Below are 22,717 nucleotides of genomic sequence, written 5' to 3'. Positions count from 1 at the left end.
TTTGCTGCTGGGCAAGCGGGTGGTGGTCTGGACATGGAGCAGACTGAGGCCGCTCTTTTGCAAGGGACATCAACAAAAGGTGGGATAAAAACTGCTTCAATAAGCACAGAAAAAGAGAAACCAGGGACCCAGGGATCACTTGGCAGAGACACACTGCCCTGTTCCAACCAGTAGCAAAGCTAGAAGGGGTAAAAAGCACTACGTTGTGCAGGTTCCTCACCTGGGTTTGCAAAGCACTGCCGGTTGCACAGAGCCTCAGCACTGGTATGCAAGCGGCCCCCTCCCTTTTGGAGCCATTCCAGGAGCCCCCCAGCAGCCTGGAATTGCCCTGCGCTGAGGCTCCGTGCAACAGGTAGTGCTTTGCAAGCTGAGCTGAGACACTGTGCAAAACATCGCGCTTTGTATCCCCTCTAGCTCTGCTGCTGGTCCCAACAGAAGACTCAGCAGCTGGGCCTGATCAGGGACCAAGCACCATTCCAGAAAAAGCACCCGGGCTCTGCTGCCGCCTGCAGAGCTCATGATCTCGGCTGCAGGGAAACTAATGGGGTGGAGGAAGTCACTGGGAGTGCGGAAGGGAGGAGCTCCATGGCACAGCACATGCTTTGCATGGGCAAAGTCCCTGATGGCATCTCCAGGTACCTTCTTTGAATATTTCTATCTGGCCTTTCCATTGTGCAGCCTGAGCCAGGCAGGGCCTGAGACAGTCAGTGTGAATCATTGCACAGGTAAACTAGATCAGTGCGAGGTGTCTAGGAGAAAGTTAGAACCAGAGGAGGGTGAAGGACACTCTCTGGTCCTCCTGGCTTTAGCTCTCTCACCAGAGTCCCCGCCTCTCTTCTTTCAAAGTATGCCCAAACGTGCGCATGGATCACTTGAGTGAGTCTCCTCCCAGCATTTTTGACTCTGTGGGGAGGGCCCCAGGACTCAAGCCACAGAACTCAGTGGAGGGCAACTGCCTTCCTTGCCCCTCCTAACTGCTAAGCCAGGAGCCACAGCATCCTGGCCTCCCAGCAAGTGACACAGAAAGCACATCACCCTGGCTCCATTTCTGAGATGAAGAATTCCACAGCCTCCAGCTGTGCTCCAGCACTCTGATCACCTGCCCTGACCTTGACGGGGGCGGAGGGGGGGATGAAACAGGCAGTTGAGATGCTTCCTCTTGCAACACACTCAGGCAGGGTCTCAAAACACCAAAAATGTGCTTCTCATTTCAGAGTCATTCTTTCAAGTCCCAGGTAGATGTGTGCACATTTAAATGGATCTGTTAAGTGACTGAGCAGCCAAAACACATATGAATTAACTTAAAGCACAGTCCTGTGCATCTCTAGTCCGAAGTTAGACCCACTGAGTTCAATGGGACCTACTTCTGGGTAAGTGTGTAAAGGATTATCCACACCTACTGGGGACTAAGCCCCCTTGTCTAGAATAGGACTTATTTCTGAGCAAGTCATGCATAGGATTGGGCTGCCAGAATCCTTTAATTGAACTGCATCCCTAAACGAGGTGCCGAAATGAAGCCAGACACCACCAACAATTTTTGAATGGCTGAAACTGGGGTGCTGCTCAAAAGGACCACCAGGGCAGCCACAGGTGCCCAGGAAGCCATCCTGATGGGCAGCTGCCCCCTTTTCATGGAGCTTCCTCTTGAAGGCTGAGGAAGAAGGGCACACCTGGGCTCAGAATGCACAGCCTGGCTCCCCACAGGCTGGCCGGGCTGTCTCCTCTTTCTCCTGCCTGCTTAGAACATAAGAACATAAGAAGAGCTTGCTGGATCAGACCACAGGCCCATCTAGTCCAGCTTCCTGTATCTCACAGTGGCCCACCAAATGCCCCAGGGAGCACACCAGATAACGAGAGACCTGCAAGGCCTCCTGGGAATTGTAGTTAAGAACATAAGAACAGCCCCACTGGATCAGGCCATAGGCCCACCTAGTCCAGCTTCCTGTATCTCACAGTGTCCCACCAAATGCCCCAGGGAGCACGTCAGACAACAAGAGACCTGCATCCTGGTGCCCTCCCTTGCATCTGGCCTTCTGACATAGCCCATTTCTAAAATCAGGAGGTTTCGCATACACATCATGGCTTGTACCCCATAATGGATTTTTCCTCCAGAAACGTGTCCAATCCCCTTTTAAAGGCATCCAGGCCAGACGCCATCACCACATCCTGTGGCAAGGAGTTCCACAGACCAACTGCACGCCGAGTAAAGAAGTATCTTCTTTTGTCTGTTTTAACTCTCCTAACACTCAGTTTTAGTGGATGTCCCCTTGAGGGACCAGCCTTGAGGGATGGAGTGGGGGGAGCGACTGCTCTCTGGAGTTGTGACACCCTGAAGGGCAGCAGCTCATCATGCATTGGTCCCTTTCAGGGAGAAGGGCGGGATACAAATAAAGTTTATTATTATTTATTATTTATGCGGGGGGGGGGGTGAAAGGTCTCCAAACTTGAGGTCACAGGAAAAGTTTTGGCCAACCCACTTCAGGGGAGAAGAAAGTCTGGCTGGAGCAGTGGCGTCGTTCGAGGGGGTGCAAAGCCCAAGTGTGGTAGGTGTCCGCGGCCCCTCCCCACCCCTTTGGGAGCCGTTCTGGGGGTGGGGAACGCCTTGCTCCGAAGGGGAGGGTTCAGGCTCCTGCGCTGTGCGCCTGGTCCGAGCAGGCAGCTCCAGGGCCCCGGCAGGGAGGCGAGCGCTGGGCCAGCGCCCTGCGGGTTCAGAGGGGCGGGAGCGCCCCCCTTCAGTGGCAGGCGAGACCCCGGGCCGCACTGCCGGCACTTTGGGGGTGGGGGGAGCAGCGAGGGGCCCCGAGCGCGCGCCACGCCAGCACCTGCAGCCGGGACTGCCGCGGCGCTCGCAACTTTCCGGCCGCCCTGCGGAGCCGCTCCGGGGCTCTGGCTCCGCATTGCAGCGGGGAGCCCGCGCGGCCGCTTCCAGGAGCGGGCCGAGCAGCGCCGGGAGACCCCGCGAGAGCCAGGCCCGGCGGCGGAGGCGGGGGCCCCGGGCGGGCGAGGCAGAGCGTGCTCGGCGCTGTCGGCAGGACTCCGGGGAGGCTCGCCTGCCGGACGCGCTTGCCGGGGAGGAAGGGGGCGCACTCCCAGCAGAGCCGCGCGGGGGGCGGGGGGGCAGAGAGCCTACCTGCAGCGAGTCCGCGGCGCCTCCGCCTCCCGGGCCGGCCTCGTCCGCCTTCGCGAAGACCTGCTGCCCCCGCCTGAAAAAGCGAAGGGCGGCCATGAGTAAGTGGAGCAGGAGCAGGACCATCCTCGCCGCCGCGCCCAGCCCGGGATGCCCCCCCCGCGCCCTCCTTGCCAGCCAGCCACTCCGGCGAGAGGCTCGCCAGGCGCACCTCCTGCCGCTGCTGCCCGGAGCGCCCGGCCCGGCGGGGAGAGCCACAGCGGCCAGGTCGACGGGCCGGGGCCCCTGCGGGGGTGGCGTCCTGCAGCTGCAGCCCCCGGGCCAGGGAAGCGCCCCCCACCCTGCCACAACTGGGGGGGCGCCCAAGCGAGTTCCCCGAAAGCTCTGACCGAGGATGGCCCGCGACGGCCAAGCGCACCTTGCAGCCCGGGCTGGTGGCGTAGCTGGAGGGGGGCAAGGCACGAAGTTTTTCAGGGCGCCTCACTGTGGCGTGCAAGGCCCCCTTTTGCCCCCCTCCCGGAATGGCTCCAAAGGGGAGGGGCCCCGTGGGGCTTCCTGCAAAACTCCATGCTTTGCCCCCCTCTGGCTACGCCACTGGGCCCGTGCCAACTGCTGCCCCCTCCCGATGGCGCCCACCCACGGACATGCACACAGTCTCTCCCCCCAAACACTGCAGCTCCCTTTCCGCGATCCAGGTGCGCTTTCCTGGGGCTGCAACCACCAGCAGCCCCCCAAGCTTTGTGCCTGCGTCAGGAACTTGCGTGGCGCGGACCAGCTGCAGTCCTCAGCCAGGAGGAGGAGGCGCAGGGGGCAGAGAGAAGGCGCAGGAGGAACAGCGGGGGCCGCCTTGTCTTTGAACCCATCTCTCCTGCTGCCCTGTCCTCCGGAGCAACCCAGGGCAAATCTGCTCCATCTTCCCCTCCCCTATTCATAGGCAGTCATCACGTCTCTTAACCGGAACTTCTCCAAAGTCCTTGAACTTCTCCTTTAACACCTCCGCTCTGCTCCCCCCTTCCGGAATGGCTCTGAAGGGGGGGGGCGCTTGCACTGTGCGTTCAGGCACCTGCAAAACTTAGTGCTTTGCAGCCTCTCTAGCTACGCCGCTTTACACACACATACACACACCCCAGGAAGAGGGAAGCACTGTCACAGTCACACACACACTGCAGACCTCTGAACAGCAGCAGCAGAGGACAAACCGCAAAAAGAGGGCTCACTGCCTTCATATCATGCTCCTGGGCTTCCTGGTGGCTGACCACAGCTGGAAACAGGACACTGGGGCTCTTTTCAAGTCCTGAGGACATTGCCGCCCAGTCCTAGGCCTGATTACCTTGAAAATGTTCCACTGTTTCAATGGGTCTCACTCCCAAGTAGGACTGTGGTCTTACAGCCATACAAACCACACTGAGGGCCCAGTCCTGTCCAGCACTGATGAGCCACGCCAGGCCTCCTGCCATGGAGGGGCAGTCTCCTCAAGGTAAGGGAATTTGGAGCCCAATCCTATGCCTGTCTAGCAGAAGTCAGTCTCATGATAGTCAATAGGGCCTACTCCTAGGTAAGTGTGGATAGGATTACAGCCTTGTTATCTCCCCTTGGGGCTGCATTGGCCTTGGAAAGTTGGATAGGATTGGGCCCTGAATCTATTTAAGTTTACGTCAGCCAAGCTGAATAGAATTACTGTCTGTTGTGCTGAGGGCAGCATGGCTGGAATTAGCAGCTAAATGGGAAACTCCAGACTGAGGGCAGGATATTGAAATGGTGATCTGTGGTTCAAACTGTCAAATTAACAGTCCTGAGGAAGGCTACAGAAGGAAGTCAGAGGACACTTTTCTGGAAAGGAATCCCTTTTCTGGACTGCATGCCTGCACAACCTCTTGTCACCTGTATGAGCTGAGCTGCTTGTGTCTTTTTGTGTCACTAGATACCCCCCCCCCCCCCAGCTAGAACCCAAAGGACAAGTTTGCTACCAGGCTTGCCAACTGACTACCTTCCCTAACTCAGCCATCCAAGGAGGACAATTCACTCAAGCCTTGCATTTATAGCCTGATTATGAGTCCATGTCGGTGCCCATCTTATCCTCACCACAGCCCTGCAAAACAGGTTCAGTGAGAGATCCCACCTGGTCAACCATCTGGCTTCACCAATGAGCAGGAATCTGACCCTGGATCTTTGCAGTCTCACTCCCCTGCTCCAGCCACTGGCTGGCTATCCAGCTTTGTAGCCCCCCTTGTGAGTGAGCAAACCAGCCTGCATGTTTGCCATCCAGGCTTAAGGGGTGACTGATTGTCTGGTTGGATTCTGTCCATCTGCAAACCACTGACAAGTGAATATGTCATTGGGTGCTTTTTGAGCCTGGCTGGGAAGTCAGCCTCTTCACAGGAACCCCCATAAGGATGAATGAAGGAGCTCCTTAGTCCAGTCTGGCTCAGCAGCTCTTCAGGTTTTCAGAAAAGGGTCTTCCCCAGCCCCACTTAGAGGAACCCCCAGGGAGCTTCTGTAGGCAAAGCAGAAATGGCTCTGCCAGCCAGTGGATGGGTTTATTTATCCTGTGGCATGAGAGTGCAAGTAACTGTTCAGTAAAAGGGAAGACAGATCCCGTCCTGGGCACAGGTGCATCATGCTTAACTTGGGTGAATTTGGGACTGAACATGGGCAACTGCGGATCCAGCCCTGGACAGTGAAGCCCCTTCCCACCCCTTGTGAGTCAGCCCACTGGCAGCCTCATCTCACACTTGCCCAAAGAGCATCAAGCAGCTGCATCCGAAAGAGAGACTCAGGCAGGAGTCCGGCACCCAGAGGGGCCTCCTGGTCAATGAAGCTCAAGATTCCTACCCCCAGGAAGCCCTGGCCATGCTTCCCATTCTGCTGCAGATCATGGGGGGAGGAGGGTCTGGTGCACTCTCTGCTCATGCAGGTGACCACAAGCCTCCTCCACTTCTCACCCTTATTAGCATCTTACTAAGGAACTAATAAAAAAACGGCAGCTCTGGGTATGTGCAAAGTTCCTCTTCCTCAATGTCGAGAAGGAGTCTACCAGGCCCTCCTGCTCCTCCTCAGGGATTCAGAAACAAGGATGCAGGATTTGAGGTCAGGCAGACTGCAATCCCTCCACATCCCTGTTGAAAGAGATTACAGCTGCCAACAACAACGTCTGATTTAAACCAGTCACTTGAAGTTTAAATTATATTGCTCTCCTTCTAAGCCTCATGGATAGGGAAAATGTAAATAAGCGACACTCTGCCATTGGGGGTAGGCCTCACCTCCTTGCAACAAGGAGACAGCTCTGCCCCCCCCCCCCGGAGTTACAATGGTAGACTGTTGAAAGGTTTAATAATGTGAAGCATGTCTGGGAGAAACAGTCCTTCCCCTTTGGTGGAAGGAGGGAGAAAGTCCATTAATAAACAAGCTGCAGCAGCTGAACCTTCTGAAACTCAGGTGCCCTCCGGAACAGGCGTCTCATCTTCAGGTTTGGGCATTTCCATTTCACTTTCACTTTTTAAATTTAATGAACCGAAAATGAACCATCCTGAGCACACAAGTAATCCACCTTCATCAAGATTAAAAACCACACAAAGAGAGCCACGTTCCCGCTCATGTGGCTTCCCTACACAGCAAACACGCCTCTCAGCATCTATGCGGAGTCTCATCATGAGGAAGAACTTCCATTTCATTTCAGAGTTATTGGAGAGAGTCCCAGCCACATCTTGCAAATTCCAGTCAATTTGTCAGGGCTCCCACCTCCACCACATTCCCCGAGTCCTTCTAGTAAGTCAGACTGAGTTGGAACATTGGCCCATCTCCATCTCAAGACAGCTTCCTCCCTAACCAAAGTAACATGCTCAGAAAGCCCCATCTAAATCACATATCGCCCACATCTGGCTAGGCAGGGCACACTATGCATTTCCTCACTCCAAAAGGTGTTCTTTCTTGATCAGCTCCCAAACAAAGAGCAGGCTTCTTCCTTGCAACTGCACAATACATCAGTTAAAACAGCCTCCAGGAGTTCCATCCCTCCCTTTGCCCTGCTAGTCGTGACACTGTCTTTTCTGAGCAGTTGTGAGGTTTCCAAGACTCCCCTGCACTTGCCAGTCTTACTGCATTCATGTCAGGGAATCCCAGTGTGTCCTGAGCCCCTCCTTCAGGATGATGTGCTGCACAGGGTCTCTCTCTAGACCAATGATTTTCAATCTTTTTTGTCTCATGGCACACTGAAAAGGTACTAAAATTGTCAAGGAACACCATCCATTTTTGGACAATTGACAAGGCACACCATGCTGTTGGTGGGGGCTTATATCTCCCAATGATCCTATTAATAAATGACCCTCCACCAAACTCCTGTGGCACACTTGGGGACCATTCACGGCACACCAGTGTGCCATGGCACAGTGGTTAAAAATGGCTGCTCTAGACTGACCACAAGAAAGGAGGAATCCGTACTGCATGGGGTCTCTGTTTGGAGAGGAGGGTGACGGATGGAGTAGCTTACTTTTCCAAGGTATATGGCAACCCCTTCTGCAGTACACCATTTGAAAATCTCTGTTCCAAAGCTCTAGTAGATGAATGATCAGGCAATAATATCCCTGGGTTTCAATGCAGAGGCTCTTCTGTCCAGTTCTGCACTGTGCAAATTCTACGGTGTGCCCACTACCCACAGAAAAGGGAGGCAGGAAGACTGCCCCACTGACGGCATTCATGTGAATGAGGCACTGAGCATTGTACTGAGCATTCCAAGTGTTAAATACCCCCCCAGCACTGTCCACATTAACAGGTATGAAATGCTGAGCTGCAGCACTCCGAGTAAGCAAATTCCAGTGGAGTCTCCAACAGGATGGGCACATCCCCTTCTCCTGTGTTTCCCTAATTTCTGCCTGTGCAGGTGGCCTGAGGACTGGTCCCAACAACATTCCTACAGATTCTTTCAAACCTCATTCCTTATACAGTGATGCCTCGCAAGACGAATGCCTCGCGCAACAAAAAACTCGCAAGACAAAAGCGTTTTGCGATTTTTTTGGTGACTCGCAAGACGAATTTTTCTATGGCCGTGCTTTGCAAGACAAATTTTTTTGCATTTTTTTTGTTTTGGTTTGTTTTAAATCGCGCTTCGCGAGATGAAATTTTCGCAATACGAAACGACTCGCGGAACAAATTAATTTAGTCTTGCGAGGCATCACTGTACTCTATTGCGATTTTGCCAAATGACTTCCAGGAGAAGTTCGGATATTCACCCATCTCTGGAGCGGCCTTCGAAGGCGTCTCCTCTGAACACACGGAGAGGCAGTGGCATAGCTAGAGGGGGTACAAAGCACTAAGTTTTGCAGGAAGCCTCACTGTGCTGTGCAAATGGCCCCTCCCCCTCTCCTTCCCCTTCAGAGCCAGATGTATGCCTCTGTTTTACTCCCTCTGACCCAGAGTGGCTCTGAAGGGGAGGGGCGACTTGCATCCCTTCATGCAAGGGAGTGCGCCAGAATGCAGGTCTCTTGACTTGTGTGTTTCCTGAGGCATTTGGTGCGCCACTGTGAGACACAGGAAGCTGGACTAGATGGGCTTATGGCCTGATCCAGCAGGGCTGTTGCAGGTGAAGCTCCCTGCAAAACTGAATGCGGTGCACCCTCTCTAGCTATGCCACTGCTGAGAGGAGTCCCTGTTCTAGTTGGGACCTCTGCACCAGATAGGATTTCACCTTCTAGTCATCCCTTATGCTGGAACCACGACCTTGACTGAGCCACAACCTAGCATCTCACAAGGTTCTGTAGAATGAGAACTGCACAAAAGTCCAAAGAGGCCAGCTATTCAAGGCACCTTCTCCGTCCCAGAAGGCCTTGATAAGGCTTCAGACCAGGCTGGGCCTTCAGCAGGAGGTCTGGGATCCTGGATCACCACCCAACAGCTGTGTAATGAGGTGAGCCCCAGCTTGAGGGAAGAGGCCACAGGCAGAGTCTGCTTTGTCCCTGGCCTGCCCCTTCTAGCCCACGTTCTCCCGACCAGGATTCCCAGCCTCTGCCTCCTCCCCTCCAGGCTCACCTTTGCAGAGGGGGAGGGGGAGTGACAGGGGAGGGACTTGAAGGGGAAAGCAGTGGGGGGAGGGGAGATGGAGGACTCCCCCCCACCTCCCAGAAACTGCTCCCTACCTTATCACCCTGTAAGCCTATAATTCCTGATTCAGAGATGAAGGCACTCTGCATATGCTAAGAGGCATTTCTGGTCATATATTCCAGGGTTAACCTGTGGCACCAAGAAAGGACCTTTTCCAGAGATGAGCCCTACTGTGTTTGGGGTCATATTCTTGTCCTCCCCTCCCCCATCCTGTCCACTGTGCAGCCAAATAGCCTCTCATGGTACTGATTAGCTCACCTGTGACTCCCCTGTTCTGCATATTATTATTATTAACAGTATTTATATACCGCTTTTCAACTAAAGTTCACAAAGCAGTTTACAGAGAAAAATCAAATAACTAAATGGCTCCCTGTCCCAAAAGGGCTCACAATCTAAAAAGATGCAAATGAATACCAGCAGACAGCCACTAGTAAAGACACTGCTGGGGTGAGGCGGGCCAGTTACTCTCCCCCTGCTAAAAAAGGAGCACCCACTTGAAAAAGTGCCATTTACCCAATTAGCAAGGGTTATTACCCAATTAGCAGGGGCATACAAAGGAGCTCCTGCTCCCACTCTCTGCCATCGCCTTCATTTACATGCCTATCTGGACCTGTGCAGGACTGCAGGAAGGTTGTGGTGCAAACAGCTCTGTTTCCCAGTGATGCTGGAGTTTTCATCATTTGCATGGCACAAGACCAGCCTCTGGGAGCAAACTGGCACAAGAGCTTGGCCAGGGAGCTCTCCTGTGGCACTCCATTGTGCGGCATCTGATCCAGCAGTCAGGCCAGACCTTTGCCATCCCCAGTGGGCAGTTCCTTCCCAGGATCCTTTGCAATTGCTCAGAAGATGCTAGAGCACAAATCAGCTGAGGGGATGGGGACACCTCTCCAGGCACTTCTGGCTTCATTTGTTGCTGTTTGATGTCAAAAGATGGTTGCTCCGAGTAGCAGCCAATTCAGTGCCACTGGGCCAGTTGTTGGCTCCACAAAATATAATTGGGGTGTGTGCTGCTAGCATTTTCTGTGGACCAGGTCTGCAAAATGTATACCTATCACAAGGCCCTCCCCCAGGGTAGTCTTGCTTACTGGAGAGGGAAGGAAAGTTATTATCTTGCTGCTTTAGTAAAGGCCTCCCCAATGACAGAAAGTGGTATTTTCCCTAGCTTGAGGCTCTTTCCTGTGGCATAGGTCAATGGGTGACCCATGGGCGGGGGGCCTGTGGATAACAGGCCTCTATAGGCAGGGGTGCTGTTTTCTGCTTATGCCCCAAAGCACACAGTGGTCCTTTTTTCAGATACAGACTACCTTCATCATAGTGGTGATTCTGGTGTTCTGGGCCACTAGAAGTATGGACTGGCCCAAACCTCTGGCTTGCTGGTGGCCTCCAGCTGGTGGATTTCAATATTGCTGCTTCCCAGCGCAATGTTCCCATGTGCATCGTCTGCCTGCATTTTGTTGAAATGCCAAAATGACAAAAGTGTGTGGAGCCACATACTTCCATAAGAACATAAGAAGAGCCCTGCTGGATCAGGCCAAAGGCCCATCTAGTCCAGCTTCCTGGATCTCACAGCGGCCCACCAAATGCCCCAGGGAGCACACCAGACAGCATACATGACAACACAGTGTCAAATCTGGGAGGAAGCTGGCCTGCTCCAGTAGCTCTTTGGCTTGTGGATCTGCTGACCATGAAGGAGTGTGGAGGAGTTCAGGGACACAGCTGTGGGGCTGCAGCTGCTGCAAAAGCACGTTTTGGTCCGCACAGGACACTTTCCATTCTAGGGGGAGCCTCAATACGATGATGCTGATTTTCAGAATGATTTTCTATGTTTCAAAGATTTAGAGAGACTTAGGAGTGTGTTTGGCTTTCCATATTACTGTGTCCAGCTGCTGATGCCACCTGGGTGGGTAGACCTGGGCTCCAAAGACTTTTCCAGCTGTCTCTACCCTCCTCCCACCATTTTGCCCCTGCCTGCCCCCATTCTGCTCACCAGTCACCACCCTCCCCTGCTCTGTTTCACCCCTCCCCCTTTGCAAAGGGGCCCAAAAGAAACTTCATACCCCCAGATTAAATTTCTCTCAGAGGCCCTGGAAAACTTGCCATGTAAACTGCCCCTTCCCCTTGATCTCAGAGCCATTCTCAGGAGCAAAAGCAACACGGAGGCAATCGTATACCATTCATCTCCACTGCATTGCTTTTGCCCCCAGATGTGAAGGAGAGGGGTAACTTACAAGGCAAGTTTTGGAGCCGTGTGAGACAGCTCCACCCCTTCCCCTGGCTCCACTACTGAAAAGAAGTGTGTGAAAGAAAATGGGGCTTGCCACCCCTCCATTTTGGAAGGGCCTTCTTCTCCACCCCTTCCCTGCAGAGGTGGACTTTCCATAAGGCCGTTGCTGGTCACAGGTCCAAAGTGCAACACCCGTGGGTGCTATCAGTGTGGTATAGAAAATGGAAGAACATGATCTTAGAATTGAAATGTTCATTCTAAGCCATTCTGGTTGTGTATAGATGCAGTGGCATACAAAGGGGTGTCCAGGGTGTCTCTGGGTGCCAGGCTGCAGCGGGTTGTCTGATAGCGGTGGGGGTGACCTAGGCTGCAGCCGAGATTTGGTTAGCACTGGCTACAACTGCCCATAAGAGAAGCATGTTTATTGGTATGAATTTATAATTTTGTCATGGGAGGAATTTATGGCCCTCGGGTGCCAAATGACCCTGGTACGCCATTCTATAAATGCCAGAAATGCAAGAATAAAAATGGTTTAAAACCCTGATTTTAGTATTATTGCAAAACGGCAAGAAGGTTAGAGACCTGGCAACCCTCCCCTTTTCTTTTAAGAAATTAACTGGGCAGCAGCCTGTATGCTTGAAAAGAGAAAGGCACCCAGGACTACTAGCAGTTGCTGCACAAAAAGATCGGAGAGAATCAGCTAAAGGTAAGTGTCTGTTTTTTGTCTGCCGGTGCTCTCTACTGTCCCGGAGCGCCCCCTTGTGGATCTCTCCTCTGGCTAGAAAACTAACAAGCACTCAGTGCGGCTTCTCCGGGTAGTGGCAGAAGCCAGGAGGAGGCTTATGGTCCCTTCTCTTTGACAAAGAGGTCTGTGTGCTCCACAAGCACTGCTGCTGAAATAAACTGGCTGGCCTTTCAGACGCCACAAGATTCTTTGCTGGTTTTTCAACAAGCCTGCGACTCAAACAGGACTAAAGCTGTGTGTTTTATTGATTTTGTCCAATAATATCCAGCCCTTTGATGCAAGGACATCTTCAGGACACCTTCTCATATAACATTTTAAACAACAATAGCAAAGCAACGGGACAAGCACACAAACAGTTAAAGACAAACTGTTTTCATCACAGATTAAACACCCAGAAACCTCAAAGGTCTTTGCATGGTGACAAAAAGAAAGAGGGAAGCCCTGGCAAGCTGCCCTGGGAAGAGTAACCAAAAGCAGCACCGGCTTACCCAGTGGCCACCTGCCTCACATCAGACAGTTGGAGCACCTGGAAGAGCAATTTTCAAACGGTGTGCCACAAAAGGTCTGTAGGTGTGCCATGGGAGTTTAGAGTACAGTGGCTGAAAATCACTGAGAAACTCTCCTAGGTTCTGCAGCTCTGTTTCGAGGGCAACTGTCTATAGTAACCAATTGTCCCTACACAGGTGGAGCCAGTGGAGAGAGAGGGGCAGACATGTCATTACTGCAGACAGTTGCCCTAGAAACAGAGCAGCAGAACCAGGAAGAGTGTCCTGGAAGTCGGAAGTGACATCACACGAGGTAAAGATAATAGAGAAGACCATAGAGGTCAGAGTGTCAGATTGCCGACCTGGAGGCAGTGGCAGTCCTGGCCACTACTCCATCTGGGGCACACCTCCAGGGGTGCCACCCCCATGCCTGCTGCCTCTCCCCAGGCATTCTGAGTGCTGCAGAGGCCACATGTGCCTTCCACGGCCCTCAGTAGGCTTTTTATGGACTTCTGGTGGCCAAAAGTTGTCTTTCAAGGCCTTCCGAGGGCCTGGGAGGTCACACATGGCTTCCCTGTCCCTCAGAACACCCCTGGGGGGTGGTCCTCAGATCGGCATGCCAACAGAGTGCTACCGGGGGGGCACTACCAGGGGCAGTGGGGTCAGCACAGTGCTGCCCCTGGAGCCTGGCACCTGGGGTATTTGCACCCCTTGCCCCCCCAGGTACACTACTGCCTGGAGGATGGCCTGGAAAATCTTCAGAGAGTCCTCCTGGAGCAGGCCAAAGGGGCCCTGTCTGGTCCAGCAACCTGTTCTCCACTGTGATCACCCACAGGCCTCTAACAAACCCATAAGCAGGGCATGGAAGCAGCAGTTGTTCCCTGCTGTAACCGGATGCTCTTCCCAAATGGCTTGGATCAGACTCCCACCTGCAGTGACCTCTGCAACGAGTGAGTTCATATTGCAAATAGTCACTTTCTCCACTGTGCTGGAACATCAGAAGAACATGCTGGATCAGGCCAAAGGACCATCTAGCCCAGCATGCTCTGGACAGCCCTCAAGCAGGAAGGGAGCAATATGCCTCTCTCAGCATTGCCCCCCTTCCTCCAGCTGGTATCCAGAGCCCTTCCTGCTAGGCAGCAAGAAAACCCTTCCCACCCCTTTGGCACCTTGTCAGCAATCCAAGGCACTGGCAGTAGATGAGTGGCAGGGCTTTCTGCACCATTTGGTATGACAATGCAGACAGTGAGCTTTCCAAGGGGTGACCTGCACACACCATGGTATTTGCTGAGACTTCTGGCTGATTTGTCTTATCACTTCCAGGGAGCATGGCTGAGGGGGGGGGCAGGGGGCATCCAGGGTGCTGCTGCGTCAGTCAGTGTCTGTCTCTACCACGTGGCTGGGGGCTGCTATCTCCTGAGTCAGACCTTTGCTCTGCATAAGCCAGCATTGCTGGCAGCAGCTCTCCAGAGCCTCAGGCAGAGACTTTCCCCCTTGAGATGTCACCTGCCCTTCTGCACACAGTGTGTGTAACACCACTGAACTAGGGGAAAGTTGTGACAACTGGGCAAGGGGGACAGGTGCAGCCCTTGTGGCCCAGGTTTGGTCCAGGGACCCCTGCCGCCAACATCACTATGCAGTTTTAACTACTTACAGGGGTGCTCAATCGGTGGATCGCGATCTACCGGTAGATCGCGAGGCAAAATGAGTAGATCGCGGAGTGCCGACCCCCCCCCTTCAGGTGCCTCTGGGAGGAAACGCCGGGAGTAAGGCCCATTGTACTCAATGGGGCTTACTCCCAGGTAAGTGTGGCTAGGATTGCAGCCTCACAGCCTAATCCTAGGCATGTCTACTCAGGAGTAAATCCTGTTATACTCAGTGGGGCTCAAGGTACACCAACATACATTGCACACATAAATGTTATATGTTATTGATGGCGCGAACACTGTAAAAAAAACTCTGGTAGATCCCCGGGCCTTGCTGGGTTTCAAAGCAGCTCTGGAGCCAAAAAAGTGTGAGCACCCCTGAACTACTATATCACCAGGGAGCACTGCTGCCCTCTAGTGGCTGCTCCGCAAAGACTGAACAGGTTAGCTAGTCCTATGAATGCTCTCAGCCTCCTGCCGAGTTTGATAACAGGCTCTTTCTGTCTTAAACCTCTCTTGCTGCCACTGCTTTGCCAAGTGATGCTTGCAAATTGGCTATATCTTAATTCTGAACCTTAGAACAACTAAGCAAGAGCTGCCAGGAGAGACGGGGGCCTGTGGATCTCTGTGATCCAGAGGCAAACTGCAAATGGCCGTGCTTCTTGCAGAACACCAGGGCTCCTTGCCCTGCCAAGAAGAGACTGCTTAATAGTTCAGGTGGCTTTCATGTTCCTGTTAATTTATGCTCCTGTGTGCTTTCTTTTTCTGCAAACTCACAACTCTGGCTCCCACCTCCAGCTCTGCAGCGCACGGTGTTCCTGTTGCACAATGTCACATCTCATTATCCGCTCTTGTGTTCCCTTTCATCTCCACAAGTGGTAATTTCATCAGAGAGCTCCTTCCCCCTCCCCACCTTTTTGTCATTCTTGGGCCCAGATGGTTGCCAGGAAAGAAAAATAAGGGGGAAGAGGTCAGATGTTATGCCGGCCTCTAATTAGTTTTCAAGGCCGCTTGTTAGGAGTTCTGTTGTCAAGAAGGGACAGTGCTGGCTGGGGAGGAATGAAGCTTCCACGTGGCTCGGAATCAAGTGGCTGCTCTCTTGTTAAGACTTGCAAGCTGTCTGCAGATGTGGAAAGTAGCAGGCACAGGACAAGGTGCTGGGTTTATCCGCTGAGACCCTAAGCAGGTGGGGCCAGAGAGCTTCAGGGGCATATAGAACAAGTGACCAAGAACAGGGCCCATTTGAAGGGGCCGACTTAAAAGGTAATAGAAAGGATGGGACTTCCATGTTCAGAGACAATCAACCTGACATGTCTTACCTTCTCATGGAAAGGGCCAGCAGGGACATGAGAGGTCCCTCTGCCTTGGCCTCCCATTTGGATTTTCCCAGAGTGGTTTGTTGGCAACCTTCAGTCTCAAAAGACTATGGTATAAGCCTACAGCACCCAGTATTCCCAGGCGGTCTCCCATCCAAGTACTAACCAGGCCTGACCCTGCTTAGCTTCCAAGATCAGACAAGATCAGGCATGTGCAGGGTAACAGTTGACAACCAGCATTACTCACACTGCAGGGAAACGATCCTTTCCCAGCGCAGAAGCGTCACTGTCAGCGGTGAGTCAATCCACGTGGGTCTAAAATTAGAGCTTGCCAAGAAGGACCGGATGCTCCTTCAGAGCCCAGGAGCTGCTTTTGCCTGGGTGATGCTGCACTGCATATTATAGGAGCTGCATCAGTGACAAAGGAGGTCCAGGGATTGGGGGCTGAAACATGCCTTCTACAACCCCGCACAGCTCTGGCACCGAGCACAAGCCACTGGGCCAGTCAGGAAGATGCTTGGGAGAGGGACGTGGGCAGCTGCTCAGCAGTGCCCATGACTGAAGCTCCACCAGCAATGGCAGACAGAGCTTCTGGGAGGACGCCAGTGGGTTCTTTCAGCCCCTCAGGGTGTGATCCAGCTGGCCCTCACCAACAGGAGACAGTGTTCTCCCTACCAACTCCCTATCATGCTGGAACTGCAAACTCGACCCCTCATCATTTGCCTTTTATGAAGTTCGCCTTTGGGGAGCAGGTCAGCCTTCTCTTTGCCACCAGTGAGCATTTCCTGGAGACCAGCAAAAAACCTGTTAATTGTTTTTTTAATGAACACTTTGTTTCCCAACCGTTTTACACGCATGACTTTTATTGGGCAAAATGCAGCACACCCAATTTCAAACACATGCGCAAACCAACCCTCCCTCTTCCCAGGCAATGTCTCTCCACTGAGGAAACCCCCAATGCCCTGCTAGCCGGCTCCCCTGCTGTGAATGGTCTGCCCTTCCCAGTCTGCAAGCTTCCTGGGCTGGCAACAAGACAGGAGGCATTTTCCCAGCGGGGAGAAACCTGGAGGCTCTGCTGTTTCCAGGCACGCTGGAGCTCCAGCCTTTCTTTGCAGATGCCACCCTGGGTCCTGAAGCCATAGCAACATGTTGGAGTAAATTATCTTTTTGGTAATGAGGGAACATGTGTAGAAAACCCCCTTCTTGGCACAGAGGTCTGCCGTTTTTGGCCAGCATTACTCTGCTCTCCAAGAGTCTTCCATGCTAACTGGGCTTCAAGAAGGTACCAGGGCCGTTCCATCAGGGAAGTATAGTTTGGGGGCAGTAGGTGGGACAGAGCCGGTCACCAAAGTCCTTCAAAGAGTGCCACCGTCACTGTGCGAGGTGTGCAAGCACTCCAGACCCACGGGCAGTGCAGCGCTTTTCAAAGGACTCAGATGGAGCACCTCTGCCCCCACAGCACACAACCCTGCCTTCCACTGTCCCACAGAGACTATGCTCTTCATGCCAACTCTTTTGCAAGCCCAGGAGGTACATGCCCTCTTTCCATGTAGCTGTGATGCAACCAGTTGCGCTGAGCAACAACCACAGCCCTTACAAGCCATGAAGGGTAAATGCAACCTCTTGGTTTTGGAAGTTGGCTACCTTAGAATTCCAGGTGCAAGGGAGGCAGGGATCCTGTTATCTTGTGTACTCCCAGCAGTGGGCCACTGTGAGATGCAGGCAGCTGGATTAGGTAGGCCTTTGGCCTGACCCAGCAGGGCTCTTCTTAGATTCTGTCAGATGCGCTTCAATGTCAGTAAGTGTAAAGTTATGCACATTGGGACAAAAAAACAAAACTTTAGATATAGGCTGATGGGTTCTGAGCTGTCTGTGACAGATCAGGAGAGAGATCTTGGGGTGGTGGTGGACAGGTCGATGAAAGTGTCGACCCAATGTGCGGCGGCAGTGAAGAAGGCCAATTCTATGCTTGGGATCATTAGGAAGGGTATTGAGAACAAAACGGGTAGTATTATAATGCCGTTGTACAAATCTATGGTAAGGCCACACCTGGAGTATTGTGTCCAGTTCTGGTCGCCGCATCTCAAAAAAGACATGGTGGAAATGGAAAAGGTGCAAAAGAGAGCGACTAAGATGATTACGGGGCTGGGGCACCTTCCTTATGAGGAAAGGCTATGGCGTTTGGGCCTCTTCAGCCTAGAAAAGAGACGCCTGAGGGGGGACATGATTGAGACATACAAAATTATGCAGGGGATGGACAGAGTGGATAGGGAGATGCTCTTTACACTCTCACATAATACCAGAACCAGGGGACATCCACTCAAATTGAGTGTTGGGCGGGTTAGGACAGACAAAAGAAAATATTTCTTTACTCAGCGCGTGGTCGGTCTGTGGAACTCCTTGCCACAGGATGTGGTGCTGGCGTCTAGCCTAGATGCCTTTAAAAGGGGATTGGACGAGTTTCTGGAGGAAAAATCCATTATGGGGTACAAGCCATGATGTGTATGCGCAACCTCCTGATTTTAGGAATGGGTTATGTCAGAATGCCAGATGTAGGGGAGAGCACCAGGATGAGGTCTCTTGTTATCTGGTGTGCTCCCTGGGGCGTTTGGTGGGCCGCTGTGAGATACAGGAAGCTGGACTAGATAGACCTATGGCCTGATCCAGTGGGGCTGTTCTTATGTTCTTATGTTCTTATGTTCTGTCTGGCATTGACTGACGGACGCCACCATCAGCACCATCCAGCCATGCTTGGTTCAGAACTTCCCTTTCTCAGTTACAGTCAGAGTCGCTGGAGATGCTGCTATTGTTGTTTCTGCAATAATAAAGCAACTTTTAGAAATCCAGATAAGAAGAAATGAAACCCAGAGCGTCTGAGAGCCCCAGGCTACAGTTCTGCAAAGAGAAGCGCCTTCTGTTGCATACTCTAATGGGCTGAGGGGTCTGTAGGAAGGGATGAGGCTGATGGCAGCAATTGCCTGGGCTGTGCAAAGGGCAAGACAAGTGGGAAGACTCTGTTGGTTGCCCCGGCTGACCTTTTCAGTTCCTGCAGGGCACAGAAGAGCCCAGTCGGGGTTTCTGAAATATTGAAGTGGGGAGGGAGAGGGCCAGAAAGCTGAGAAAGGGGATGTGTGCTTGTTGTTGTTTTTTCAGCAGCACCCAAAGGGGCTCTTTTCTCAAGATCCCTGCAGAACGCCTGGCATCCATCTGGCTGTGAATGTGCCGCGGCCGTGCAAGCCGCTGTGATTATAGCGTTGCGGTAATAGCTGGGCTGCCGCAATTCCTCCCCCCAGTACCCTCGCTGGTAATGACAGGCCCCTGGCAGGTAAAGTGCAGCCTTCCAGCTGCCTAAATAAGTGCTTTTCAGCAGCAGCCCGAAGGGGAGATTGCAGTGCAGCAAGGCAGGCGTTTCAGCGGGTGGCCTTTCCTAGCAGAACCGAAACACTGACTTGCGAAAGGGGCTGCGGAGGCAGAGCCAATAGAGGGAAACACAGGGCATGGGGGAAGAACGAGGAGGGCATCAGACCCCGAGACAAGCCCCACTGGATCAGAACGATCCACTTCACACAACGCAGGACTTCCCAGAGGCCAGCCAAGTCTCTCAGGAAGCCCAAGATGAAGCCAACAGGCCTCTCCGCTATTTGTCCCCCAGCAGCTGGTGCTGGCAGTTTGAACTGCTGCTGAACTCAGAGGCTCCATCTAGGCTGCCTAATTTGTATGACTTGCCTGGCTGCACAAGATGCCCAGCAAGGTCAGGCAGTTGCCAGGGCCGGGTGCCAGGGCCATCGCCTTGAACCGAACCTGGCACATTGCCATTTTCCCTGGCTAGGCCCAACACCAAGGGAAATCTCTGCCATCCTGCGCCTGCAGATTGCGCCGTCCTCCACCCTTCAGGTGCTTCCCTTCCCCTGACAATTAAGAATATCAGCCCTGCTGGATCAGAGCAATCGATCCAGCTTCCTGCATCTCGGAGTGGCCCACCAGACGCGTCTGGGAGCACACAAGGCAACCAGCTACTGGTCTGTTGCCACTCCCTTGCATCCGGCATTCTGAGGTAGTCCATCTTTAAAACCAGGAGGTTGCACATACCCATCATGGCTTGTAACCTGTGATGAACTTTTCCTTTGTCCAATTCCTTTTTAAAGGCACCCAGGCCAGATGCCATCACCACATCCTGTGGCAAGGAGTTCCACAGACCAACCACATGCTGAGTAAAGAAATATTTCCTTATGTCTGTTCTGAGTCTCCTGTCAGTTAATGTTACTGGATGTCCTCCTGTTCTGGGATTGTGTGAGAAGGAAATCAATTTCCCCCTATCCTCTTTATTCACACCATGCATAGTTTTATTTATCTTTACTATGTCCTCCCCCAGGCGCCTCTTTTCTAGACTGAAGAGCCCCAAATGCTGCAGCCTTTCCTCGCAAGGGAGGTGCCTCAGCCCAGTAATCATTTTGGTCACTTTAAGGGACCCTTAGAGACAAGTGTCCCAAGAGAGCTGCAAAGCTGAAGCCAGCCCTGCCTGAACAAGAGCTTCCTTGACCTCAAGATACAATTAATTCCCCATCTCTTCCCCACTCCTTTGCTGACATTTAGACTGTAAGCTCCTCAGGGCAGGGAGTTGTCAAGGGTAATCAGGACGAGAAGGGGACAGGACTCTGATGCCTTTAACAGTTGTGCTGAGGGGAGGACATAAGGAGATGCAATGCCTCAACCCTCACAAGCTGCACCAGCTGAAATGCTCTCTCCTGCCTGATGAAAGGCTCAGAGTCCCCCTTCTCCCTTGTGTACAACTATCCTAGAGTTGGCACCCATCTTTCTCCCTGTGTCGTGCACAACCAAGGCTGGCATGGAGCAGCCCAACAGTTACAGCACAGCAATTACAAACTCTGGCAACAGTTGTGCATAAATCATGTTGGATCAGTGAAGCCCCATTAGGTCAGGAGCGTGCAGTGGCGGCAGCCTTTGCCAGGGCTCGCAGAAACCAGCTGGCCTGTGCAAGCGCTCGGCTCTTTCCCAGCTCTCACCCACACCAGATTTTTGCCTCCTCCCCCTCGGACTCCCAGCCAGGAAAAAACAGCATCAGCCATGGATTCTGCCCTGACCATGAGGGGTGGCCTACTGCTCCAACAGGCACCAATGGAGCCTGCTGAGGAAGCAGTAGGACGCACCAGTGGGTCGAATGCCAGAGCTGGAGCTGGGTTCAAATCCTTAACTGGGCACCATCGCTTCTGGTGGCCCTTGTGAAAACTAGAAGCAAACAGCAGTGTGCAAACCACCTGCATCCTTAGACAGGCCTCAGCTTAAGGGACTCCACTTCTAAACATACAAGAGGCTCAAGTCTGTCTCAGACTGATGTCTTCTGAGTAGGAATCCCCCCCCCCATTTCATGGTTTTGACAACTGGTGGTGAGAGAGAAGCACTCTCACATGCTCAGAGGCACTCTCGTCACCATGAGCCCTGGAGCTGAACACCAGTTCTAAGTAAGTCCTTTCCCTGAATGTCTGCAGATGTTCCTCGGTGCTTGTTGTGCACAACATTTGAGGCATTTACCTACCAAGGCAGAGAGGCCATCTTGGTCACAGAACTCCACCACATTAGAGCATAAGAACGGCTCTGCTGGATCAGGCCATAGACTCATCTAGTCCAGCTTCCTGTATCTCACAGTGGCCCACCAGATGCTTCAGGGAGCACCCAAGACATCAAGAGACCTGCATCCTGATGTCCTCCCTGGCATTCTGACACAGTCCATTTCTAAAATCAGGAGGTTGCACATACACATCATGGCTTGTAACCTGTAATGGATATTTCCTCCAGAAAGTTGTCCAATCCCCTTTTAAAGGCATCCAGGTCAGATGCCGTGATCACATCCTGTGGCAAGGAGTTCCACAGACCAACCACATGCCAAGTAAAGAAATATTTTCCTTTGTCTGTCCTCAGTCGCCCAACACTCAATTTTAGTGGATGTTCCCTGGTTCTGGTGTTGTGTAAGAGGGAAAAGAGCATCTCTCTATCCACTTTGTCCTTCCCGTGCATAATTTTGTATGTCTCAATCATGTCCCCCTCAGGCGACTTTTTCCCCAGACTGAAGAGCAGCAAATGCTTTAGCCTTTCCTTGTAGGCTTTCCTTTCCCAGCCTTTTCTGGGTGTGCCAGCCCAGTCATCATTTTGGTGGCTCTCCTTTGCACCTTTTCCATTTCCACTATGTCCTTTCTGAGTTGTAGCAACCACATTGTACTATGTTACATATTACCTGCAATATATAATATTGTAGCCTGCAATTTTCCACTTACAATAACATTGTTTTAGAACAATTCCAATTTGACTAATATCTTTACAAAAACATTTTTAACCTGCATTTCCACTGATGTGGACAGCAGCTCAGTAGGCAGGGGGGTCTGCAAGCCCTAAGGACTCTCCTTAGCATGTATACTGTGCTTTAGCCAGCTGAGCAATCCAGCCCTCTAAAAGAAGTCCACAGGTGCCCACATCCTCAAGCCTCAGATGGTGGGCAGAAGACCGAGGCTTTCCAAAAACAACTGTACCTACTGAGCTTGGGGCACTACAGAATTCAGCCAGGAGATGACTCACCTGACACACACCCTCAGTCTCCACATTGATCAACCAACAGACAGAAAGGAGCCAACTCTCTCACCCATCTGTGGAATTTCTGTCTGAATTATTCTTGTGCATCATCTCAGTTGATTGACAGCACAATCCCATGCATGTCTACTCAGAAGTAGGGGCCCAATCCTATCCAATTTTCCAGTGCTGGTGCAGCTGTGCCAATGGGGCATGCACTGCATCCTGTGGTAGGGAGGCAGTCACAGATGCTTCCTCAAGGTACGGCATTGTGGCTGGAAAGTTGAATAGGACTGGGTCCTTGGTCCCATGGCACTCACTGCTTATTTTGCTTACAGTTGCTTCCTTTATTCTTTCTAGAAATATCTTTTGCTGCTTTGGGAGGCAAAGGCCTGAATTTTGGGAGACAAATCCTCTCTAAATAAAGGCACGTTTGCCGTTGCAAGTCCACATCCCATATAGCAGGGGAAGGCAAACTACAGCCAACAGGTCAGATCCAGCC

General features: G+C 52.6%; 1 protein-coding gene across 1 annotated transcript in view; it reads right to left on the bottom strand.

Annotated features, from left to right (window-relative positions):
• Window positions 1-22,717, bottom strand: part of PDE2A (phosphodiesterase 2A) — a 294,371-nt gene that overhangs the window by 204,387 nt on the left and 67,267 nt on the right. The window contains exon 2 of the mRNA XM_066619415.1: window positions 3,131-3,203. Within this exon, the coding sequence (XP_066475512.1) occupies window positions 3,131-3,203 (73 nt within the window). The remainder of the gene's footprint in view (window positions 1-3,130; window positions 3,204-22,717) is intronic.

The sequence above is a fragment of the Tiliqua scincoides genome, chromosome 3, assembly GCF_035046505.1.
Source record: "Tiliqua scincoides isolate rTilSci1 chromosome 3, rTilSci1.hap2, whole genome shotgun sequence".
NCBI lineage: Eukaryota > Metazoa > Chordata > Lepidosauria > Squamata > Scincidae > Tiliqua > Tiliqua scincoides.
This window is presented reverse-complemented; position numbering and strand designations above follow the sequence as displayed.